At 48.5% G+C, this 22471-nt stretch overlaps 1 protein-coding gene across 1 annotated transcript in view; it reads right to left on the reverse strand.

Annotated features, from left to right (window-relative positions):
- Nucleotides 1-298: 298 nt before the first annotated feature.
- Nucleotides 299-22471, reverse strand: part of MAD1L1 (mitotic arrest deficient 1 like 1) — a 305040-nt gene continuing 282867 nt past the window's right edge. Inside the window, exon 19 of the mRNA XM_082064189.1 lies at nucleotides 299-1383. Within this exon, the coding sequence (XP_081920315.1) occupies nucleotides 1228-1383 (156 nt within the window). The 3' untranslated portion in view covers nucleotides 299-1227. The remainder of the gene's footprint in view (nucleotides 1384-22471) is intronic.

Raw genomic sequence — 22471 nt, forward strand, 5'->3', positions numbered from 1 at the left:
AACATCTAAGCCAGCTTTCTAGCCTGCTCACCGCTACCTTCTCTCCAAGCTTAGGAAGTATGTTCCTGCTGATATCAAGAGGAAATCAGTGTACACGCAAGTTCATAGCAAACTAATCTGGTTTACAGCATGAATGAGACTTGCCTGGAAACACCGAGATAATTATGTCCTCCCTTCTCAAAGCAGTACCAGCATCAGACCGTTGATGGACGATGCATTATCACGCTTTACATGGGGGAGAGCAACAAGGGGAGCACAGGGTGTATCCCAAATAAAGGAGTCATACATCCAGTGTGGGAAACGACGCTTTATTCTTACAATAAAAGAGTTATAATCCATTGTAACACAAAATGTCAGGCTTCAGGGGGTGCTCCATCCTCCACGGAGGAGAGAAGGAGGGAGAGCCCCAGCAAGGTGAGCAGGTACCCACAGCCTGGGGACAGGCGGCAGGTGGAGCCAGCAGCAGCGCGCGCATCCCAAATTGCTCCCTCCCTCCATCCTTCCACACTCCTGAGATAACCAAGAGCCCAGGAGTTAAGAGATAAAAAGCATGGCAGTGACATCTGAGTGTGCCACACAACGCAGAGGTGTCAACACAGGTATAGGGTCTTCAAACGGTCATTTATGCTTCTGCTTGTCTGCTGAGTGATGGCAGACTCACGTAACTGGATATCTTGAAAAGAATTTCAAACCTGCTGAGTGATGAGCTGTTTGCAAGAGCAGGAGGTATCTACAAAGAACCTGCTACTCAGAACCGATCCTTCCCTTGGTCCTCAGGGACCAAGCCCTTGGCTCCTATGAGGAGATGACACCCACGGGGGTGGGAAGCACCAGCCTCATGGCCCAGATTTGGGGACCCTTTTTGGAAAAGCTGTGAATGGTGATACTGTGGCATCTCAAACCAGCAGTTCCCACCATCTTCCCAGAGAGATGCTGAGACAGTCTGGGGAGTGACGGACACATTCCCCAGTTCAAGGGTGGAGCTTGGGGCTTGGCACAGGACAGCGCTGGGATGGAGCCAGACTGGCCCTCCCACAGGAGGGAAATGATGCTTTTCAGGGGAATTGATGCAGTTTGGGAATCAGCACGGAAGAAGGGGGAATAAAGAGTTCCCTGCACAACAGAAGTAACCCAATGTCACACATTAAGGGTGGGAGAGGAGAATTTCTCCTCACTACCTCAAGTGTCCTGCCCAGCAGCGCTCCAAACCTGGCTGGTGGGGGGACGTCAAGCGATGGTCTGGCGGCTGAAGAGGTCGAGCGTGAGGGCGCTGAGGAAGGCCGGGATGCTGTCCTGGCGAAGCAGGTGGAGTTCGATGAGCTCTCGGATGGTTCGTGAGAATTCGGTTTCCAGTAGCTGCATTTTTCCACCAGAGCTGGAGGCCTGAGGGAAAAGAAGAACAAGTGCATTAATACAGTGGGGTTTTAATTCACCTCCCATGATGCAGGGGGAGAGCTGGTGTCATCACCCTGAAGCTTCCTTCAGCGTGGACCCGCCTGTAATCAAGAACGTGTTATCTGTGGTTTGGCACGCAGCGTAATCCGCATGTTGTTGAGTTGTGCATTTCCAATGTCCCCGTGCAGGACCCCTGGTTGAACCCTCCCCGGTGACAAATACGGCGGTGGGGACATGAGCGGCTCAACCATCCTGGAAAGAGGCTGTGCTGGGACCAGGCTGTGCCGCTGGTGCAGAACCGGGGTGTCCCCATCGGGGTCACCGTCACCATCACCACCCAGGTCTCGGGAGCTACACGCAAAGGACCTTCTCTCCATGGAAACACTCGTTCCTGAAGCCATTCTGCTTCTGCAGAGGGAAGCAGACCTGTTCCTAATTAACACGGCTCCTTCCCAACGAGCTGCTGATCCACCCTGCGTCCCTCAAGTGATTCTGGATGTTTAAATGAGCCCGGCAGCACAGAGCTGAGAGCTCTAGAGGAATTAGTCCAGAGATGCTCTCATGAAAATAAGGAAACTCAACATGTGGGAAGACATTACAAATCTCCTGTAACATATAAAACAAGCAAAAAAAAGCTAAATGCAAGAGAAATAAGGAACGCTTGCCCCCAGAGGCACAAAAGCAGCTTGTTTATTAATAAACAGGAAAAACATCACAGCGCAAATGCTAATGCTTTTCCCCTGCCGTTTTCCTCTTCAAAATCCTCCCATTCCTAATTGCTCCGCAGCTCCGCGTCCCCCCGGAGCCCAGGCGGCGCAGTGTGGGCGAAGCCGCATCCTGGGGGGCAGGACCCCATCCCACCGCGGATGCCGGAGCCGGAGCAGAGGATCGCCAGGTGAAGGGAAAACGTGGCTTTACCTGCTGGCAGAGAAGGGAAGCGAGAGCTGCCGAGAGCCCCAGGGAACCTGCTTGTTTCTGATTTCATGTTCTCAGGAGCCCGGACACATTTGATGATGAACTTTTCATGTATGTGTCACTTTGGATTGCGAAAAGCACAAGGTACCGAAGATGCCCCCGTCACCCCCGAGCCAGGCAGGGAATCTAAACAAGGTTTCTGAGTGGAAAAGTAAATTAGCTTTTGTTTAAATCTCCTCCACTTCAGCTGGGTTGTTTTTCAGCCACTCCAAAGGATGTTCAGCGCTTTAATCTGCTGCTCACTGGAGGTACCCGCCGTGTTTTCTGCGCATCCCATGTACCACTGGGTCAGATTAAAGAGGCTGAGGAGGAGGAGAGCGGCGATGGCAGATGAAGGAGCCGGCTGGAAGCACAGGGAGGGATGTAAACCCCAATCCATGAACATCCAGAGGCTGCAGCAGGGCCGGGAGCTGGCACAGGGGCTGTGGGAGCAGCACAGGTTTTGTTTTGCAAATCCCACCACCCCCCTGATGGGAAACGCTGGTTTGGGAGGAAAGTCCGAGTATTGCGAATGCAACGCTTGTGTCTCCAAAGTCAGCGCTGAATGGATTCCTCTAAATGGGAATTCAAGCTCTGTGTGAAACACACGCTGCCTCCTTCGCAGATTTAAAACACTCTTTGGGCACAGAATTAATTTTCTAAGAATTTACAAGTAAATCCATTAATTGGTTTGCTAGTTTAATTAATTAAAGTGAGTTCCTTAGGAAATTTAGCATCCAGTGCCAGACTTCTTGCTTGTGTTTTATGGCCTCGGAAACAAAGTAACATAAATATTTTAGATTTCTCCTCTACTTTGAGCTCACTGGAGTTGAGGGTGAAGGATACATTGGGATAATTTCTTTAAAAAATGAGATTAATGGTAAATTCGTTCTACTATTCTTCACAACTGAAGTTTCCTCCTTCAGCAGAGGCACAAGAATATTGTTCAGAGAAAGTTACGTGAACAAACAGATGCTTCTGAGGAGACTGCTATCGCCCCTTGAGTTCCACGGGACTGGTTTCTCTCACTTGTGGGATGGTTGAGGGAGGCACCGTCCTCCCCTCCATGGTCTCTCCCCAGGGAATTCCCAAAAAAACCCCAAATCAAAGAGCTCCCAAAAGCCAGACATCTCACCCGGGTTTCTTACCACCTCTTCTGCAAGAGGTACAAGGCAGCCACTTGGAAAACAGACAATTCTTCCTGTGCCGGGAGATGTCTACATGCTGACATTGGGGATGGATGCAGTTCGGTTCATTCCAGCTCACACAGCTTTTAAAAAACATTAGAAGCTTCTTTTTTTTTTTTTTCTGGGAGTGTTTTAAAATTGCTGCCATAGTTACTTTTCTTATTATTTGTTTTTATTGCTTTTTGTTTTCTTCACCCATCTGTTCATAAAGAAGTACAGACTGGGATATCTATCTGGATTTGCGGCTCTGGGTTCAACAGCAGGAGCACCTCTGCAGCCTGCGCTTTACAAATACAGTGATTATACGAAATAATGGCAATATGTTCCCATTAATTCCCAGGGTTTCTTTCCAAACCGCAGCCCGCACCCTGCCTGGTGCGCTCGGTGAGCAGAGAGGGGGCAGTGAGGAGGGTGAGGATGCGGGGGGGATGCTCAGCTGAGCGGACGCGGCAGGGTCCGGTTCTTCACGCCGTCTCGGTTCGACGCAGAGCGAACCTGCGGCTCCAGCTCTAAAAACCGGATTTATGAGAAATATAAACCTGAAACTTCCAGCTGTTCAAAGCTGGAAGGGAGCTCGAGGCCTCCTCTTCACGGTTCAGAGCTACGAGTCCCTCCGCTTATTTTTAATCTATTTTTTAAATTAAAAAAAAAAAGTCTCGGCTCTCAAAGAAAAACTCCTGGACACGACCCCTGCTAGCAAGAGCTACAGGTGACAGCACACGCCAGCTATTCGCATGACACACTCCATATAATGCAATCACCATTCACTCCGGTGATGCACCCCTGGGAATTCTAAGCTTAGATGAAGCCAAAAGCCACCCAAGCCCATCTAGAAGGAAAATGTGAAGCTGAGGAACCTGAACAAGTGTCACTGACCCATGGGGACAGTCCCTGAGTGGGAATGGGGCAACAGAGACCCAAGCATATTCAAACCCAGCCCCAACTGCTCTGTGCCCCATACTAATGATGTGTCTTAGAGCTGTATCACTATGGTGTGTTGTTGCTTTTAAAGAGAAAGATGAAAGGAAAAGCACCAAGATTAAGAGTCAAACCAAATATATGGGATCCAAGGAAAAGCTTCCCCTTTCCCCACTGCAACACTTCACTGGAGACGCAAACTGTGCCCCCAGTTCCCGCGAGCACAAAGCAGCCCAGGATGCTGGAGCTCAGCACTATGAGAAAACAACAGGCACTCTTTACATAAACCTATATTGGTTTCTTCTAATTCATGGAAAAAAATCTGCCTGGCTCACTAAACTACCAATATTCAGGTCTATGTTATGTTTTATTCAGATCTCAAATACTTGCAAAAGGAAAGACTCCAGCCTTTGCTAAGCTTCATTGCCAGTTCAGCCTGATTTAAGGCCTATCGGGACCTTTTCTAGGAAAGCAATGGGAATCAATCTCTGCCCCGTGTTACCGCACGCTCGCTTCTGCTGGGGGGGATGCGTCTCCTGTCAGAGATTTGAAGATGACACCCCATTTTTCTCCTCGCGGGCTGTGCTGCCCCATAGCGCAATCAGATCAGCGGGCAGATTGCACCGGGTTGTAAACCACAAGACGACAGGTCTATTTTCCACATGGCAACATAAACTTGCAGTAGCTGCTCCTGGATCCGCTTGCAGAAAGGAGCCGTTAGTACAAATGTTTTTCCACAAGAGTCAAGATCAGCTGCCGCCTGCCAGAAGGAAACATCATAAATCTTCCGCTTAACCCTGGAAATTGGTAAATTATTCAATGTATTATAGTTTAGATATACATATAAAAGTCTCTGAAATAACCAACAGCACGGTACAAAAATGAGTTCTTCTCTGGAATAAGACAGAAAAGAGGGTGGTTGCGTGTCCCAAGGAGAAGGCTGACGTGGGGACGTGGTATCATGAGAAAACATGCGGTAGAACTGCAGAAGCAGGGAGAAGAGGGTTTCAGCATTCAGTACAACCTGATAATCTCATCTAGACCCCCTTTCCAATGAAAGGTTAGACCAGATGATCTTTCAACATCCCTTCCAGCCTAGGCTGTTCTAGGATTCTATGATTTCGGCTTGAAGTTGCGATATTCTGCCTCTGATTTCCACACCCAGAAAGCACAACTGCCTTCAGGGGTGCAATCCATGTGCTCCTTCACCTTCAAACACACACCCCCAAGTGATGGTGGTGGAGTTTCCAAACGGTTTTGGCGAGCTGACGCAGTGACGGTGGAGCTTTGTGCCAGGTGCAGCAAGCAAAGGAGTTGTGGCTCAGCTTGGGAACCCCAATTCCAACATCTCGTCAGGAGGAAGGGCGAAACCCAGGACTTGGGCAGGGATGCCAGAGCGGCTTTCCACCTGTCGGCACAGCCACAAGCCTTTGCTTTGCAGATGCTGTTCAGCTATGCTCTAGAGTACATGGTGCTTTTCAAGGCTAAGATGTATTAGGGGTCAAAACGAGCAAGTGAATCACTGCCTGGTGACATTTACCCAGCGAAATGTATCGTGGAGGCTCCATCTCATCTGCCATGCTCCTTCCATAAATCACTGTCCGGGCTGCATCCCTACGCACAGCTGCTCTGAATACACACGGCAAACAGCCCTGGGTGTGCTGAGGGAAGGGGCAACTCGGCTTCACATCTGAGACTCCACGCAGGGCTTGTCCCTGCCCCAGCCGGGTCCACTGGCCTCTGGTGTTACGGACCATGCTGTGGCCATGCTCTCCTCTCCCCGCCCCAGTTCTTACTGCCACTTCCCTTGTCCTTGTGCTGTTCCCCACCCCACCTTGAAGCTTACTCTGAGGTGGGTTATGTACATCTCCCCCCAACATGGATCCCTTTGGCCATTTGCTTTCATCATTCGAATCCCTCAGACCTCCTCTTCTTTGCGTGGGACAGTCGCCCCCTCTTCCCCAACACCTTCATCCATCAGCAGAAGCCCTCAGAGCGGGCTGCGCTGTCCGACCGCCCCCCGAACCCTCCGCAGTGCTCTCACCGAGTCCACCACAGACCCGCTGCCGCCCAGCGCCTCGGGCACGCTCGTGGTCCTGATGGTCCCCGCGGCCCCCACCGCCTACCAGCACCCATTAACACACACAAACCCTGTCACAGCCCGACAAACCTATTTGAAAACGCCTTTTAAGAAGCTGCCTGCGCTGACCTTTAAACGAGAAAATCCTTTTGTTTCTGCCTCTTGCTTTGGATGCTGAGATTTTTCTAAATGTCAAAGGCCGCCTTGACCACGTGCGGATGCTGAGGGGGGACGCAGAGATGCCGAGCAGGATGGCACCTCCTCCCCGGGTCTGCAAAGCTGATAGATCATCACTACGGGTCCCTCCGGACAGAGACACACACACATGGGGCAGCCAAAAAACTGGAGTGCCCAGCAAGTATCCAGGGAAAGCGCGCGTGTGTATGTGCACATGTGGAAACTCGCTGCTGAAGTTGTAACGACCCAAACACGGGGTTTTGAGATCTAATTGCTCAAACTTGGCTCTCTCTCGAGCGATGATATCATTATCAAAACCCCCCAGCTGAGTTACGCCTCACCAATCAATCTCTCCCAAGCATCACGCGCTGCTCAAATACCAGGTCCCCAGGTAGCCACTAAATCACTTTAATTAGAGGCTGTTCATTAAAAATTAGAGAAATATTAAAAACAATAAAAACCAACAAAAACCAAATTGTACCACAAGATGTGCTTACGGCTGGAAATATTTATGAGGCTATTTAGCAAACTGTTTACTGGTTTCGTTATTTTTTCTCGTGGTAAAGGGCAGGTTTCAGCTGGCCTGATGGGACTCCTGCCCAAAGTAGCTCTCGCAGGATATGCAGCTCCTCATCAATCAAGTCCCCTACCTTTCACAAATGACCATTCCTTGTCTGCAGTGAAGTTTTTCCCCTTTTAATATCCTCTTTGTAACTCAAAAGACGAAGACTACTTCTTTATAATAATTGCTTCTTGCCAAGACCTCTGACCTCCGTGTCGCCAGCTTGCTATATGAAGTGAATTTATGAGGCAGAGAGGGATGGATGCCTGTAAAGGGCCTTCCAGGAAATGTAATGAAAAAGCTGCTTTTAGCTGCTGAGCAAAGAAAAGCAAGCGCCTGGCAATGCCAAGAAGAAAATTGAAAGCTGGGGTGGGATAAGTGAGAAACGGCCCTGCGTGCGCTGAGATTTATAGCAAACATTTCCTTTCTCTTTCTTATTATTCAACACTGAGATGAACCACGGCCCCACGATGTTTTCTGCACAAGAGGTCAGCTCATATACTTCCATCTTCATCAGAAACACGACCCGAGCCCGATGCACATGAGCATCCTGGATGCTGCATCAGCTCAGCAGCAAAGAAACAGAGTGGGACGTATTGCAGAGCGCTGAGCTTCTCCCTACAGCTGCGGGGTTTGATCTATGTGAGCTCTCCTGGACGTCATGTAGAAAGATGAAAAGTGTAAAAAGGAGCAGGGACATGAGCTGAAGCACCTGCACCCTTCTCCATGGGGAAAACCGGCTGGTGTTAATCCTGGGGGACAGTGCTCTGCGCGGCGGAGGGCAAATCAACATCTTCTCTCAAAAGGTTTGTCCTACAGGTTAATGCCCTTTGGACTGTCAAAAGTGATGCCATAAAAATAAGATCAAAGGCTTTAAAATAAGGGAAGCATATTTTTTGATTCGTACTATTACTATTTTATATCTGAATATTCCTATAGAGCTTTTCATCCTGGAAGACAGGTCTTTGAACTGCTGTGATTTCCCCTATCACTGAGGAGCAACCCCCGGGGTAAATTGTGACAGCTATTATCAGGGTGCATTAATGTTACTCAACAGTTCAGGACAGACAGAGACAAATATATCCAATTTAAATCATAGGTTTGAAGAACTACTGCTCAGTGTGGATTAATACCCATGCATTTTCCAAAAGCGCTTTTAGAGTTTTAAAGGGCAAGTAATGAAACTAAAATTCCCTGTCTCATCTGTAGGATGCATTCAGCCTCCCACCATTACGCTGCAAACTGAACATGGGTATTGTCAAAGAGGGCACCATAAATGCTTTTGCATCCACAGATTCTGATGGGGATCTCCAAACCAGCTATCAAAGAGATTCACCCTGTGGAGATTTGTTGAGGTGATACCTAGAAACGGTTCAGCTGCATACAAGCCTGGTGAGACTAAATCACAGCAAACTATTTGCATCACAGAGCAAGGAAAACTGCACGGGATGTCTACTCTGAACTAATACTGGCAACTGGCTGCAAGTCAGAGCTTGAGATCCTGAATTATGACGTTTTAACAGGCCTCAGGACTGCTAAATAATGTTCAATGCCAAATACGTTTCTAAACAGCAGCCGTGAAGGACTGTAGATGAGAGCAAGGCACAGGGCTCACAAAATCTTTCCAACCCCACCCTGTAAAAATACAAATATGACACTAAGCCTTTAAAGCCAATATCTTGTTAAAAGGCACGGGATCTTTACCAATCGGTGTCTTTCTTGATGTACAGGAAGCTGTGCTGATCCCCCAGCGACAGGTTTCTCTGACCTACAACAAAGCCCTCCAGAAAAAGCAGCCAAAGGCACGTTATCCCAGCTGCTGTCACCACCGCGCGCTGCGGAGCCGACGGCTCCAGCACCCGGGCTGCAGCTTTCCAACCATCTGCGACGTGGCCGTGTTGGACTGGTCAAGCTGCAGAGCGAGTAGCTAACAAGCATTAACAACATCTAGCCCATGTGTTCTGTCTAGTAAAATGCCAACCCATCTGTCTGTAACATTAGCAACTCCATAGAAGCCATATGCACCTTATGCAGGAGAGACATAAATTAGGGAGAGGAAAATCTCCCGGTACTTTCTCTGAAATGACTCTGCAGTTGTAGCCTGCAATGCTACAACTTATTTATTGAAGTTCTGCTTTCCTGGGCAAGTCCCACGTCACGGAGCTCTCCAGCCCTGCCATCCAGAGGCAGTTTCTGGCCTGTGCCTGTCCCCAAGGAACGTGGTGGCTTAGTGCTAAGGGAAAAGTGGATGCAAACCAAAACAGGTTCCAGACCTCTCTTCCATGAGAGCCAGAAGCAGAGACACAACTTGAGGGAGGCACCAAGGACTGGCAAATGAATCCAGCGCACAAGAATCCTACATTTAGACAGGGAATTCATCTCACTAAGCAGCCAAGTTGCTCATCACATTCCTTTCCATCCCCCTTGCTGGGAGGAAAGCTGGAAGCAACAGGGTAGTGGAGAACCAAGAACATGGACTTTCTGGAACATGAGAAGGAAGCACCTATGGGAGAACTGCAAAAAATCATCTGTGTGGGCTTTAATTAAGATGGCCTGGTTCCCAAAGTGGGGAGATACTCCACTTGCGAGCTGCAGCTATGAGCACGAGGTCTATAAGGGAACACAAGCGGCTGAGTTTGCAAAGCCCTGCATCAATGAGATGGCTGGAACCATGGTGAATTCTGATGGCAACTTTTTGCAAGCTGCCGTGTTGCCAGGGAGATAGGGATCTGCTCTCCAGAGCAAACCACCGCTCACCAACAGGCACAACTTGCCGGAGCCTTCACCGCTCACTGAGTCACACGAGGCATGTGCTGTTCCTCCGCTTTGCTGCTTCTGCATCATGCTCCTGCTTTCCCATCTCCAGATTAGAGCAAATAAGCAAGAAAACCCGAGACTCACAGGAGCTGAAGTGCCTGTACACGACACAGGGTGCAAACAGGTCATACAGACTTCAGGACTCACCAGCTGGAAAAGAAGCCCCATGTTTGGGACATCTAGTTTTGCAAGAGATGGAGGCTGAGTGCGCGCCAGAACAGTTAAACGAGATCGCACACGCCTGCCAGGCTCGTCTCTCTCACACCAGCGTGTGATTAGTACGTTTATCCTCCTCATTTTTTTGGGATCCTTCTGGAAATCTTGTCGTGAGGAGAGCAGACAGAAAGCTGAAGAGCTGAACAAGAAGATTCTGTGACCAACAGCAGCTCAAGAGACCGTAAGTGATAAACTTGATGACAAGCAGACGATTAGACCTTAGATATGTGGCTGAAGGATGGGACAGTATATGGAACATGCCTGTTCCTGGCTCATTGAGTTTGCAAGGTTTGTGGGGGAAGAAGTAACAGATGGGCCCAACAGCAGATTACAGCTGAAATTCTCACCATGTTTATTCATTACTCTCTTCTACTCCCTCATTACTCTCTTTGTCATAGTCTGGCACCCTGGGCTAAAATGCAGGTTTAAGCCTTACATCAAGGAAATTGGTGACACCGTATTAGTCACCTCTGCGCAGAGCCAGGCTCTGCAGTACAGTCACTGCTACGGAGACCAAGGCCACCGCGCAACGAGGAGCAAGAACCGGTCAATAACCACCTCCTCCTATGGGACCGTGGCACTCAGAGCTACGATCCGCCAAAGTGGAATTTAAGTGTTGGCTTTGGAAATAACATTAGTTGCTGTTGCAACATCAATAACCAAATTTCACAGTCTTAGCGTGAAGTGAGGAAGGTGCTTTTATTGCTCTTGCTTTTCTGCTGGCTCACATTTTCTTCGTATTCCTTCATTTGAATTTGCTGTCATCAGCACGACTGTCGACAGGACCAAAGAGAGCAAGAGTTGTCACTACCCAGAAAGTCAAAGAAAGAAAGTTGATTTTGAACATGCAAAACATTTTCCTCGTGTCTTCAAGAATGAGTTTTACCCCTTAAAAGCCCACAACCCCCTGTGGGGAAGCACATTTAGGAGACTGCATCTATAGCCACAAGTCAAGATTTATACTGGGGGAGGTGTCATTATTTGAAAAATGTCACCATTTCTTTCTCACCTTCAAGACTTGTGAGTGCACAGAGCTGCTGGTTACCCGCAGCTGTATTTGTGGAGTTACTCAACCAGACTGGTAGTCCACAGGCAGGAAAAACTGAAGATCAAGATCGCAAGGAAACTGGTCAACTGGCCTGTGCAGGTTGGGCATATTCTGCTTTCAAGAAATGGGGTTTTAATGGTAAAACCATGGTAAAACCCAATGTGAAACGGCCACAGGACTCTCCTTAAGCAGATCTGATTTCACTGGAAGAAGGAAACAGAGATCGCAGCTAAGGAGTGAAGGAGTGAATAAATAGGAAGATTACGGTATTCAGTGAAAAAGGAAAAGAAACTCCACTGTATCCCTCGAGGGGACACTCAGACCTTTGGGCTACGATGCATTTGCTGAGAGCTTCTGCTGCTGCCGCCTGTGCTCTCATTTGGCACTAACCTGAAGAACATGGCAAGACAGAGCTGCTGGTTCTCCTGTCTGGGTGAACATACTCCTCTTCCCCCAGGGAAAGGGAGAAGTTTTCTATTTAGCGAATGCGCCGTGTTCGAGCAACCTCCGAGGAATCCGCCCCGGGCCCTGGCGCTCCCAGCTGACACACATCTGACTGTTGTCTCTTCTGCTGGTGCTCACCCGCTGACGTGCCGCCATCCGCCAGCCAGCTCCTTTTGCTGGAGGTGTGTGTGGGGGGGGGACGGAAAGATTTATGCAGACACCATGTATGCAATTATGAAAACAGAAGACAAGACACCCGGATATCACAGGAATTGATGCATTTTTGCTGGCAGGCTTTTTGCATGATCCAGTAACAGCTGTCACGCTCCAGCCTCTCTCATCTGAGCTCCGCTACCACTTCAGCATCCTTCCACGTCCTCTGAGAGGCCTTTCTTCCCTTCCCTTCCCTCGCACAGCTCGCTCCAGATGCCACCGCAGAGCAGGCAGGAGCATGGGATGCAAAGGGGAGACAGCACGATTGGGTTTCATAGCAGCATTAAAATGTAATGTTCACTTCTTTAGGCAAGATGCCGCTAATTAGCAATGACCTCGAGGCAACCAAGCTGCTCAACCGGCAATCTCTCCCACTCTCGAGCTCTTTAAAATTTGCCCTTTTGCTGTGCCAAGTCTTTCGGCAACCGTCCCTAAAGCCCAACGGCGACCTGCAGACGCACACACACGTCGTCTGTTGCCTTCTGGCATGTCCCCGACTCTGCATAATGATAGGAAAGAGGAAAAGGAAGAGGAAAAAGGAAGAGGAAAAGACACACCTGCACATTTCCCTGCCAGAGCAGCTCCTGCAGTGAACTCTGCCGCCGGGGAGCCCGTTACTCCCCACGCCCTCCTGCTTTTCATCACTTCATGCTTATGTTTGCTTTTGTAAATAGATTTAACCTTTCTAAAATTAACAGCAGACGAGAACTTCTTTTGGCAGAAAATCAGCTTTAGAAAGATGGAGGAATGTAACATTTTCCAAACATTTGAAAACCGCAGACTAAAGATATGTGTTAGTCTCTCCAGTGAATGCTGGTTTTGCTCATTATTCTGAATGTTACTACATTAATAGGTCCTCTCCTGATTAACGGCTGTACTAAGCTCTCTTTCTAGGAACACATATGGTTCTTTCTTGCCACAATACTGGAATAGAGAGCCAAAATATTTAAACAGCGACACTAATAAAAGATTTTATCCCCCCCATCCTGATGTAAATAACTACGGCTGGAGCCAGCCCTTAGATCTAAACGCTTCTTATCTTTCAAAAAGTTCTTAATCAAATATGAACATAGCGGCTGAGGCTCATTTGAAATAATTGGGCTGTCTGTGGTTACGATGAAGCCGCCGTCTGCCATTCGCTCTCGCTGCAGGATGCTCTGCATCCGGCTGCAAGGAGCACACGCTAGTCGGGCATCTCATGAATCGGGGGTTTTGAAGCCAAGTGTGTGTGTGCATAGGCTGGTTCTACCTGCGGGGCAGAGGAAGAGCCAGGACGCCGCCCGCAAGGAGGAGGAAGAGTCTTCTCCACCCACACCCACAAGGTGCAAGTACTGCCCTGAATTAAGATAATTTGGGGGATGAGGAGAACACCAAGCGCTCCTCTCCCAGCTGTCCGCACTTGGCAGCGTTCATCCCACCTGCTGAAGGACATGGGGATTACCCAGCACAGAGCCCAGAAAATACGGTGAAAAATTCTAGTAGAGGCTATCAGGCTTGTCTTGAGTCCCAGCTCAACTCCCAATGCAGAATGGCCTAAAAGGTCTGTTCCTCGCTCATTTTTTCTCATGCTATCCCATCACCTTTCCTCTCTGCCACGGGCTCTGTACAAATCCAGCCTGTCTAACGCCATCAGCTGCTGAGATCAACAGCAGATCCCACTTTGTGCTGCTTGCCAGGCAGCCGATCAGCCCCGTTCCTGGCTGAGAGCGACACAACCCTCCTGCGAGCAAACTCCTGACATTTAAAGAGCCTTTTTACATTTCAAGGAGTGAGACCTGCAAGGGGAGGGGCTCCAGGTTTGTATTCCAGAAAACATTTATCACTACAAAACCGAAACACGGTGTGAAAATAAAAGCTCTCGAAACCTGCTTTCACACATTCGCCAGCGCGCCCAGAGGTGTTCCTGCTATGATACAGCTAACAATGCTCTTGAGAATTGTTTTCACAAGCTAAAAATACAAACAAACCAGCAAAAGAGGCAAGAAATACTTCTTCAAATAGCACAAATCTAGGCTATTTGTGCTCTAAATACATTGTAGAAACAGTGTTAATACATATTCAGGTGTTTCAGAAGGCCACAAGAAAAGACCTCTGAAATACAGAGCACGTCCCCACTAAGATGGCAGGTTAATTTTAGATCACTTGTCCTGCTCAACCAGCCTGTGTTTCACAATTAAAGTTACATTCATTTGTGTATATATAAATGTGGACAAGACACTTGCATTCTTTCTTGTGTAAAAAACCCACAGGAAGCCGAAGATGCAGATGAGAAAACAAGCGGATGAGTTTCCTTGGAGGTTTCATAGACAAAGATGTTTAAATGAAGTAATTTAAAACCAGAAAGAATCTTACTAAGTGCTTCTAAGCATTGCATTTCACTTGCTGGTTTTCAACTTCATTTGGAAAAGAAGCCTCAGAGGGAACCAAACCACTTTAGCTGCTGCTTCCTCATTCCTGACATCGTCTGGAGAGCTTCACCAACCTCCTTCCCCACTAGTTACGCACCAAACCCTCCAGAACAAGTCAGTTTACAGCCGTGAGGAGAATTAAAACCAGTAGCTAGTCATGCTCATCACACATCTGCAGGGCAGGGAAGCATGAGCATTACCTGAGATTAAGAGAGAAGAAGAATTGGGCTTCCTACGCCTACAAGGCAACGCAGAACCATGCGAAGGACTCAGCGCTCAAGTCCCATTTGCTGGAGAAACCAGGGATCTCTCAAACCACAGGGCCGGAAGGGAACGTGCGAGATGTGGGATTAACGGCATTTTACAACAAAACAATGACAAACTCTGCATTAGGGTGCAGAAAGGGGGTGCCCGCAATAAAGCCCGTAGTGACGCAGCGCTCAGCCTCCCTTGGGAAGGGTGCAGGGGGCCCTTCCACCCGACAACCAGCCTATTCATCCCAATGACTGCTCCATTCAGGACAACGCGACACATCATTCCCACAACAGGACCTGGCAAATGACTTTATTTAACCAAGAAAACAGATTTGTGTGGTTTCTAAAGGCAAATGAATGGAGCTTTGGCTGCAGAGGGCTGAGCTGTGTTTCTCTCCGTGCCAATAAAAGCATCGGGATTGCGGGGGAGACTTAAGAGACTGTGCTTGTCTTCAGTCTCGCCTATCTCAGCAGAAAAACGGGTTCAGGCAGCACAATGGATTGGGCTGCAACTGCTTTGGAGGCTGTTTCCTCAAGTTCTCAATGAATTCTTTTGTATTTAAAGACTTTTCACAGTTTACTGGTCTGCAGTGAGAGTGGGGCACCTTGGGATGGAGACGGTGAAGCCCAATATTTCTCAGGTTCGTCAAGGAAGATAAAAGAAGAATTAAAAAAATAAATAAGTAGTAGAATACTGGCCCAGGTTGGCCAGAGAGGTGGTGGATGAACCATCCCTGGGGACATCCCAGGCCAGGCCGGACGGGGCTCTGAGCAACCTGAGCTGGTGGAGATGTCCCTGTCATGGCAGGGGGGGCACTGGATGAGCTTTGAAGGTCCCTTCGACCCAAACTATTCTATGCTTCTATAACTATTATTTTGTCACTTTTCAGCACTTATGTTGTCCTACGTGCAGCTGAGCTCTGCCCAAAGACGCAAATGTGAGTGTTTCTGTGCTGGAGGTTCCTGCCCGTGTGCTCCAAGCAGACAATGATGGGGAAGCAGGTCCCCATACAAGTGATGCCAAGTGCCCAGGGTCCCCCAGCAGGTTGGCAGCGGATTCGGGAGCCACATACAGCTCCTACAGATCACCCAGAACCACCTCAGCTGCGGGGCCCCCCTGCACCCACACCACCAGGAAAGCCCTGCGCTAAGGTGCAAAGGCAGAGGTGGACGCAATGAGATGGATTTATTCTTAAGTTGCTAAGCAGGGATGCACAATTATTTACTTTCTAATGCCTGGTTATTTAACCTGAATGCTCCATTGACGTTATTTCTTGTACGGAACTTTATAGACGTGTCTACGGACGAACTTCCAATATATAAACAGTGTAGATCAGAGGTGACCTTTACATTTGTGCATGTGGACACTTATACAGCATGAGGGCTAGCTAGGAGGCTGAAGTCACTAAGATATGTCCTCATCTAAAGTTTCTTATTAATTATCTGTAAGCTATTTTCTCACTTATTTTGTTATAAACCTCCCACACACTCACCAACCAGTAAAAATAGCTTAACGGTGAATACACGTTTCGGAAGTCTGTTTGCCTGGTTCTCCTTTGTGCGGCAGCTGCTGTTGCCATGCTCTTGTTGCTATGTTTTCCTTTTTCTTTCTTTTTCTTTACGAAGGGGGAAAAAAAATCTATTCCCTAAACATGCCAAACTCACTTCATGGAACAAAATACCTGAGGTAGAGCCTAGAGAAATATAACACAACCCAGCTGGAAGAGCACAGCGCGTATGTTGAAGGTCCTCCTGACGCTAATATACACATTCTTCTCTGAAAGAGTTAATGAAACTATAATGCAAATATTATTTAGATGGACAGTCAAGAAGCTCCAAGTGAAGATCATTAAGAAAGAGTATTAAAGTATCTTAGAAACTGGGCAGTGAAAGGTAAAACTCCACGTTGAATAAAAGTTGATAGGGAGGTAGGGGAAAAAAAAATCAGATTTAAAAGAACAGACGCAGCCAAGTATCACCTGGAAGATAAGACAACACAGTTGCTCAATAAGTTTGTCAAAACAGTCCATAAAGCTTGACAGCTAAAATTCGGGTCTGTGGGACGGCCCTGAGAAATGCACGCGCTCTTTGCAAAGGCCACAGATCCAAGGTGCAAAAGGTGACTCTGGTCCCAGGTCCTTTGGTCCCTGTACGAAGAGCGGTGGAGTTTGCTGAACTGGGGCTGGGGTTCAGCAATGAAGCTCCGGAAAGACATTGCTTTGCGTTGCCCATCTCCCCTTTGCCTCTCAGCGCCGGAGGAATTTGGATGATCCCTCCACCCTCGGCCTCCCGCCAACCTCCATGAAGGGCCGGGGAGGACAGCGGCAACACGATGACAAGAATCAATAGTTTCAGCCCAAGGATTGATGACTTAGGAGACAGAAAATAACTACCGGATTGCAAAATGACTTAGATGGGTCAGGAATGTGGAGAACTGTGAGAGACTGGGAGGACCTTTGAAATTTGGGTCACTGGGCAATGCTACAGCAGAAGAAATTCCATACGGATAAGTGCAGCGTAACACATGTTGTTCTGCCAATTTAAAGGACTCTTAACACACTGAGGGGTTTGGAAATGATGTAACCTCTCAGAATAAAAGGCCAAGTGCCACTGTGACCAGCTTAAAGACAACTTCTCAGTGTACGGTGTCACTCGAAACAGCAAATAAGATGCCACAATAAAATGTGTTTAAATAATAAAAAAAAGCTAGAAGTACCATGTCATGTTTTTATACAAGTGGAAAGCATGTCCTCCCCTGGGCAGTGAGTCAGCCTTGGTGAATTCAGTACAAAATGAGGGCAAAAGATAAATGAGGTTTCCCTTGTTTGAGGCACGTACTGTGTAACCTGCCTCTCTCCTCTGAAGAAGATCTCCATCACGGACGGCGGCCCGGGTCACCGCCAGAGACACCGAAGGCTGGAACAATTTACTGCAGAATTAAGAAGGCCAACAGTAAAACAGAGACGGGCAACGCGGTGAATGCTGAGCAGGATGCCACGCTAGAAAAGAGACCTCCAGCTTTTCAGGTGCTCTTCGGCAATTACCCTCCTTGACTGAAGTAGGTAAGGGTTACAAGGCAACGCTGGATTGGAGAAGCCCCTTTCTCTCTTTCTCTTTCTCGAGTCTGTCTGTATTAGCCGCCACTTTTCTGCATGGAAAATCATGTTTCCATAGGTCAAAAACCCCCAAGCCGCCACCTGCATGGGGCGCAGGTGCTACTCTTGACTCTGAGCTTCAAGCACAGCACCATCGGGACCAGCTCTGCCATGCACTGCGCGTCACTCCTTCCTTCACCCGCACCCCGTCAGCCCCAAACTTTGGAGTCTGCTGAAAACCATCTTCCTCATGCCACCATCCATGAGGACCAGCGCTTCTAGCCGTGCCAAAGAAATCAAACTTCCGACTTTATTCCTCACTGTGGGTCCCAGCAGGAATTACACAAGCGGCATCATTTCTCTGCATCTCAATATCCTCACCCTCCACTAGAACTAATAACAACTCCTCCACCAAGCAGGCATGCTGTGAGAATCAATTGGTATTTGGGAAGGCCTTTGAGAAATGTAAAGCACAGTCTGTATGTGAAAATTATTGATATGATTCATTACTAGGCATTCATACTCTATTTATACAACTCCCAGTCTATTACTAAATATTATGTCCATTTGAATATTGAAATCACTGCTGCTAATAATTTCTGCTAATGTTACACTGGTCTTTTGGAGGTGGCTTTTTTGACTTGAATGGGAGAATTGTGGAGGCAGTGAAAAAGGGAACAAATGCCAGAAGAGGAATTAAAAAAGAGGACAACAGCTCTGTGCAGGCTTCATGGAAAGTAATAAAAAATCCATTTAACAAACAGTTTTGTGCTAACACTTATCTGATTCGTGTTGCCGTGCTCTTTCTTCTCAACTAAATTTGTAAGAAAATCTGATCTCCATTAGCGAGGCATTAGCCCTCGCCTGCGAGATGGAAACGAGCAAACCCGAGCACATTGTGTCTCTCCAGACGGCCGCTCGCTCCTCACAGCGACACCCGAGCCCCCTCCCTGTGACCAGGCTCCTTTTCGGACAGCGAGGACGCTCCATCCAAACCAGCACCCTCCGAGTCCTCAATCACCAACCCAATGTTCTCCACACAAGCCTTTTCCTCTGCTGTGCACTGAAAGCAGAACAATCTGGGACTACTCAAAAACCTCTGTTTCTGAGAAGCGAGAGCATATGTCTATACATTATATATTTATTCACACACTGAGGCATGTTCCCACTCCTGAGACACACACGGTATGTTCCAACTTTCTCACTCCAGCATGTTTTGCAAATCTGCTCTCCACCCCCTCTATTCCCTCGTTTCACTTGATCAGTATCTTATTTAAGGGAAATGCTGCTTACTGTAAACTGGAAACGCTAACATCAGGTCAACAGAGCATTTATGAAGCAGCGGCGGTGGGAAGGGAGCGATGGGCACGGTTGTTTTCCTGGCTCAGCCTCTTTTCCTTGCAGTTGGAATATTTATTTCCTTGTTGTGATCGTCCTGCTCACTCTTTGTGCTGACGAAACGGCGCCGATATCCGGGGTGCGGGAACTCAAGGACAATCGATATTTCACTTGAATCAAACAAAATGATTTTTTTTCTAAATTTTGTTTTCAAAGCTCAACATTTTGCGATTAAACCTCTCAAGACATGTGGAAAGTCGAGGTGAGGGCTCTTTTGTAAAAGGCAGGAGGGAGCGGCACAGAAGTAGAAACCAGAGCAAACCGGCAGCGAAGCCAATAGAAATATGCTGCATCGTTTCTTCTTTTTAATACATTTTTTACGAGAAGTGAGATCTTTGATTACATTTTTGATTAGGAGAGACAGGCATTGCCCTGCCCAATGCACAGTTAGAGGGAAAGGAGCCTTTCATGTTCATAGATATGAGACATCAAAACAGCCATTCCCAACTCTTAAAAGGATCAGACAAAACTGCAGCTCAAACTGTGCCAGGGACTTTGGTGGGGCCGGTTCCCAGCGGAAAGCAGTCTCAGTGCCGCCAGAATCCATGTGGATGCCGCCACTCCCGTGGAGTGTGGGGAGGAATACAGGGAACTGCTCCCAGGGAAATCCAGGACCATTGTAAAGGCATTTCAGGATGAGAAGACGGAGAGCTATGGCAGCCAGGATGCAAGGGGAGCTGCCAAAAGCCCCTAGTAGTAAGGAAAGAGTAGCTGCTCCATCGGAGGGCCTGGGCAGGAAAGCTCAGTGGGGAAAGCAACCAGCAGAGCACAAACAATAGCAGGATTTTTACCTCTATTACAAGGACTTCACAGCTTCCTCTCTTTCTGCCCCTCAGTTCCAGCAGGACAGGGAACTGCTGCAGAGAGTCCAGCGCAGCCACCAAGATGCTGCAGGGAGTGGAGCATCTCCCGTGTGAGGAAAGGCTGAGGGAGCTGGGGCTCTGGAGCTGGACAAGAGGACACTGAGGGGGGACTCATTCATGGGATCAATATGGAAAGGGGCAGTGTCAGGAGGATGGAGCCAGGCTCTTCTGGTGACAACCAGTGACAGGACAAGGGGCAATGGGTGCAAACTGGAACACAGGAGGTTCCACTTAAATACGAGAAGAAACTTGTTCGGGGTGAGGGTGGCAGAGCCTGGCCCAGGCTGCCCAGGGGGGTTGTGGAGTCTCCTTCTGTGCAGACATTCCAACCCGCCTGGACACCTTCCTGTGTAACCTCATCTGGGTGTTCCTGCTCCATGGGGGGATTGCACTGGATGAGCCTTCCAGGCCCTTCCAACCCCTGACACTCTGGGATTCTGTGATTCTCCCTGAAGACTCATGGACTTACTGGAACCCCTGAACACGCTGACACCCGGTTGCAGGACCAGGATGCTGATAACCAGCTCTGCAACGCAGCTGGTCTTCAGAGCTGCACAGAGTCCCACGTGGCCTCCTTGCTTTAGAGGTCACCTTGATTTGCTGATAACCTACAACAAGAGATTCGAGTTCTGATCTTGCATCACTCCAATTGAATACTAACAACAGCAGCACAGTGTCCCCTCTTATCCCTCATCATCACTGCAACGACCCTTCACTTGGCTGCGGGATCTGCAAAATCTCGATGGCTGGAACGAGACAGGACAGCAAATCAACTCATCAATTCATTCAGAGTTTGGTTCAGCCTGGATTCAAGCGCATTCTCCTGTCACAGCTTGCCAGCACGCATTACAGATGTGAAAACCCAAACCCCTGACAATTTTTCAAGGTCCATAGCAGGAGCTGCGCAGGTTGGTTGCAGATATGATGACTGTCTTACCAGAATTTGGCTCAGCTGTGCAGACAGACATCCTGCAAGCACTGGCTGCACCTGACGCTAACTTGGATGCTAACTCAGACACCTGACCCTTCTCCATGTGTCCCCAGTGCTGAATACTGACCCTTAACCATAACATGGACTTGCTGGTGAAGAAGCAGCCGCATCTCATCGCACACAATCTTACCACCAGCCTGTTTCTAAGCTTTCTTTAAAGAGGAGTGTCCTTCTAAGTGCTGCAGCACCACCTCATCTCTGCCATCACCCTCTCAATCAGGGATCATGTAGAGATGACAGCGCTGGGACTGCACAGCCACCGACGCCAGGTCACCATCCAGTCCAGCCGGTCTCCGTGACCTCCATCCTTGGCTGGCCCAAAGACCTGGCAGCAGCGATCCACATGGCATCGCGCTGACTCCATGCTCAAACCAATAACCACCAGGTTGCGATGGACAACTGTTCCTTCTCCTGAGGCTGCCAGGGCTGCTGCAGATTTTTAACCTCTTTTACCCTCCTAATACAGCAATAACATCAGACCAAGGGAGCCTGGGAGATGCCCACAACTCACTCTTGATGCCCAGCCCTACATCTACATTAAAGACGAGCACAGCCATCACTCAAACAGACGAGTGCCTGGGTAAGATAAGTGAAAACCAGCTGCTCCAGCTCTGTCTGGATATTGCAGAGGTGCTGCTGGCAGCAAGAGAGCCTGCCAGAAAATCCAACCTCATCTTCCTCTGAATAGCCGTATCTATCTGGGAGATGAATAGCTCTCTTTTCCCTCTGCACACACCGCTGCTCCCAACCTGCACCAGCAGTGGCTGCAAACACCTCGTCCTCGGTTCAGACCAGCCAGGAGGTTGCAGTCTTTTCACTCCGACGTAGGCTCAGCTACTGGGGTCTCTGCCTCTCTACCAGGGGTTATAATTCACACGCACCCTTCTCAGCTGGATCCGCTCACAACAGCTTGTCCACTTAGCACAGGGGCAGGTGAGAACATGCTGTACTCCAGCACTGCGCCGTATTGGCTTGCCATTAAAGACCAGATACGCTGCCATTGATTTCAGTTAATTTTTGTTCCTAGCACACACTCTAGAAACACTTAGCCCAAAGCCTGAAGTGCTTCTGAACACACGCCCTCCTTGTTTTCCATTGTTTATTGACGTGTTCAGTATCTCTCAGCGTAGAAGACAGATGGGAGGAACACAGCAATCTGATTTTCCCCCCCGATATCACCGATGGGACGAGCGCAGCAATGGGAGCACGGCTGCTCTGTCGCTCTTGCGGCTTTTTCCTCTGTGAGCCACGTAGGCCTCTGATTGTGTTTGAGGCTTTGATTTCACTGGCTGCACTGATTAAATGACACCCCCAATGGTTATTTTTTAATCTCTAACAAACAATGGTGAGCTGCTGAAGCTCAAGCACAGCCCCATGCAGTGATTAGCTGCATGGTGGAAGAAAAGTAAGATTGTCCCAACGTTTTGGCATGAATAACAATGAGGAAGACA

Source organism: Streptopelia decaocto (genome assembly GCF_964273445.1).
Source record: "Streptopelia decaocto genome assembly, chromosome: 13".
Classification (NCBI taxonomy): Eukaryota; Metazoa; Chordata; class Aves; order Columbiformes; family Columbidae; genus Streptopelia; species Streptopelia decaocto.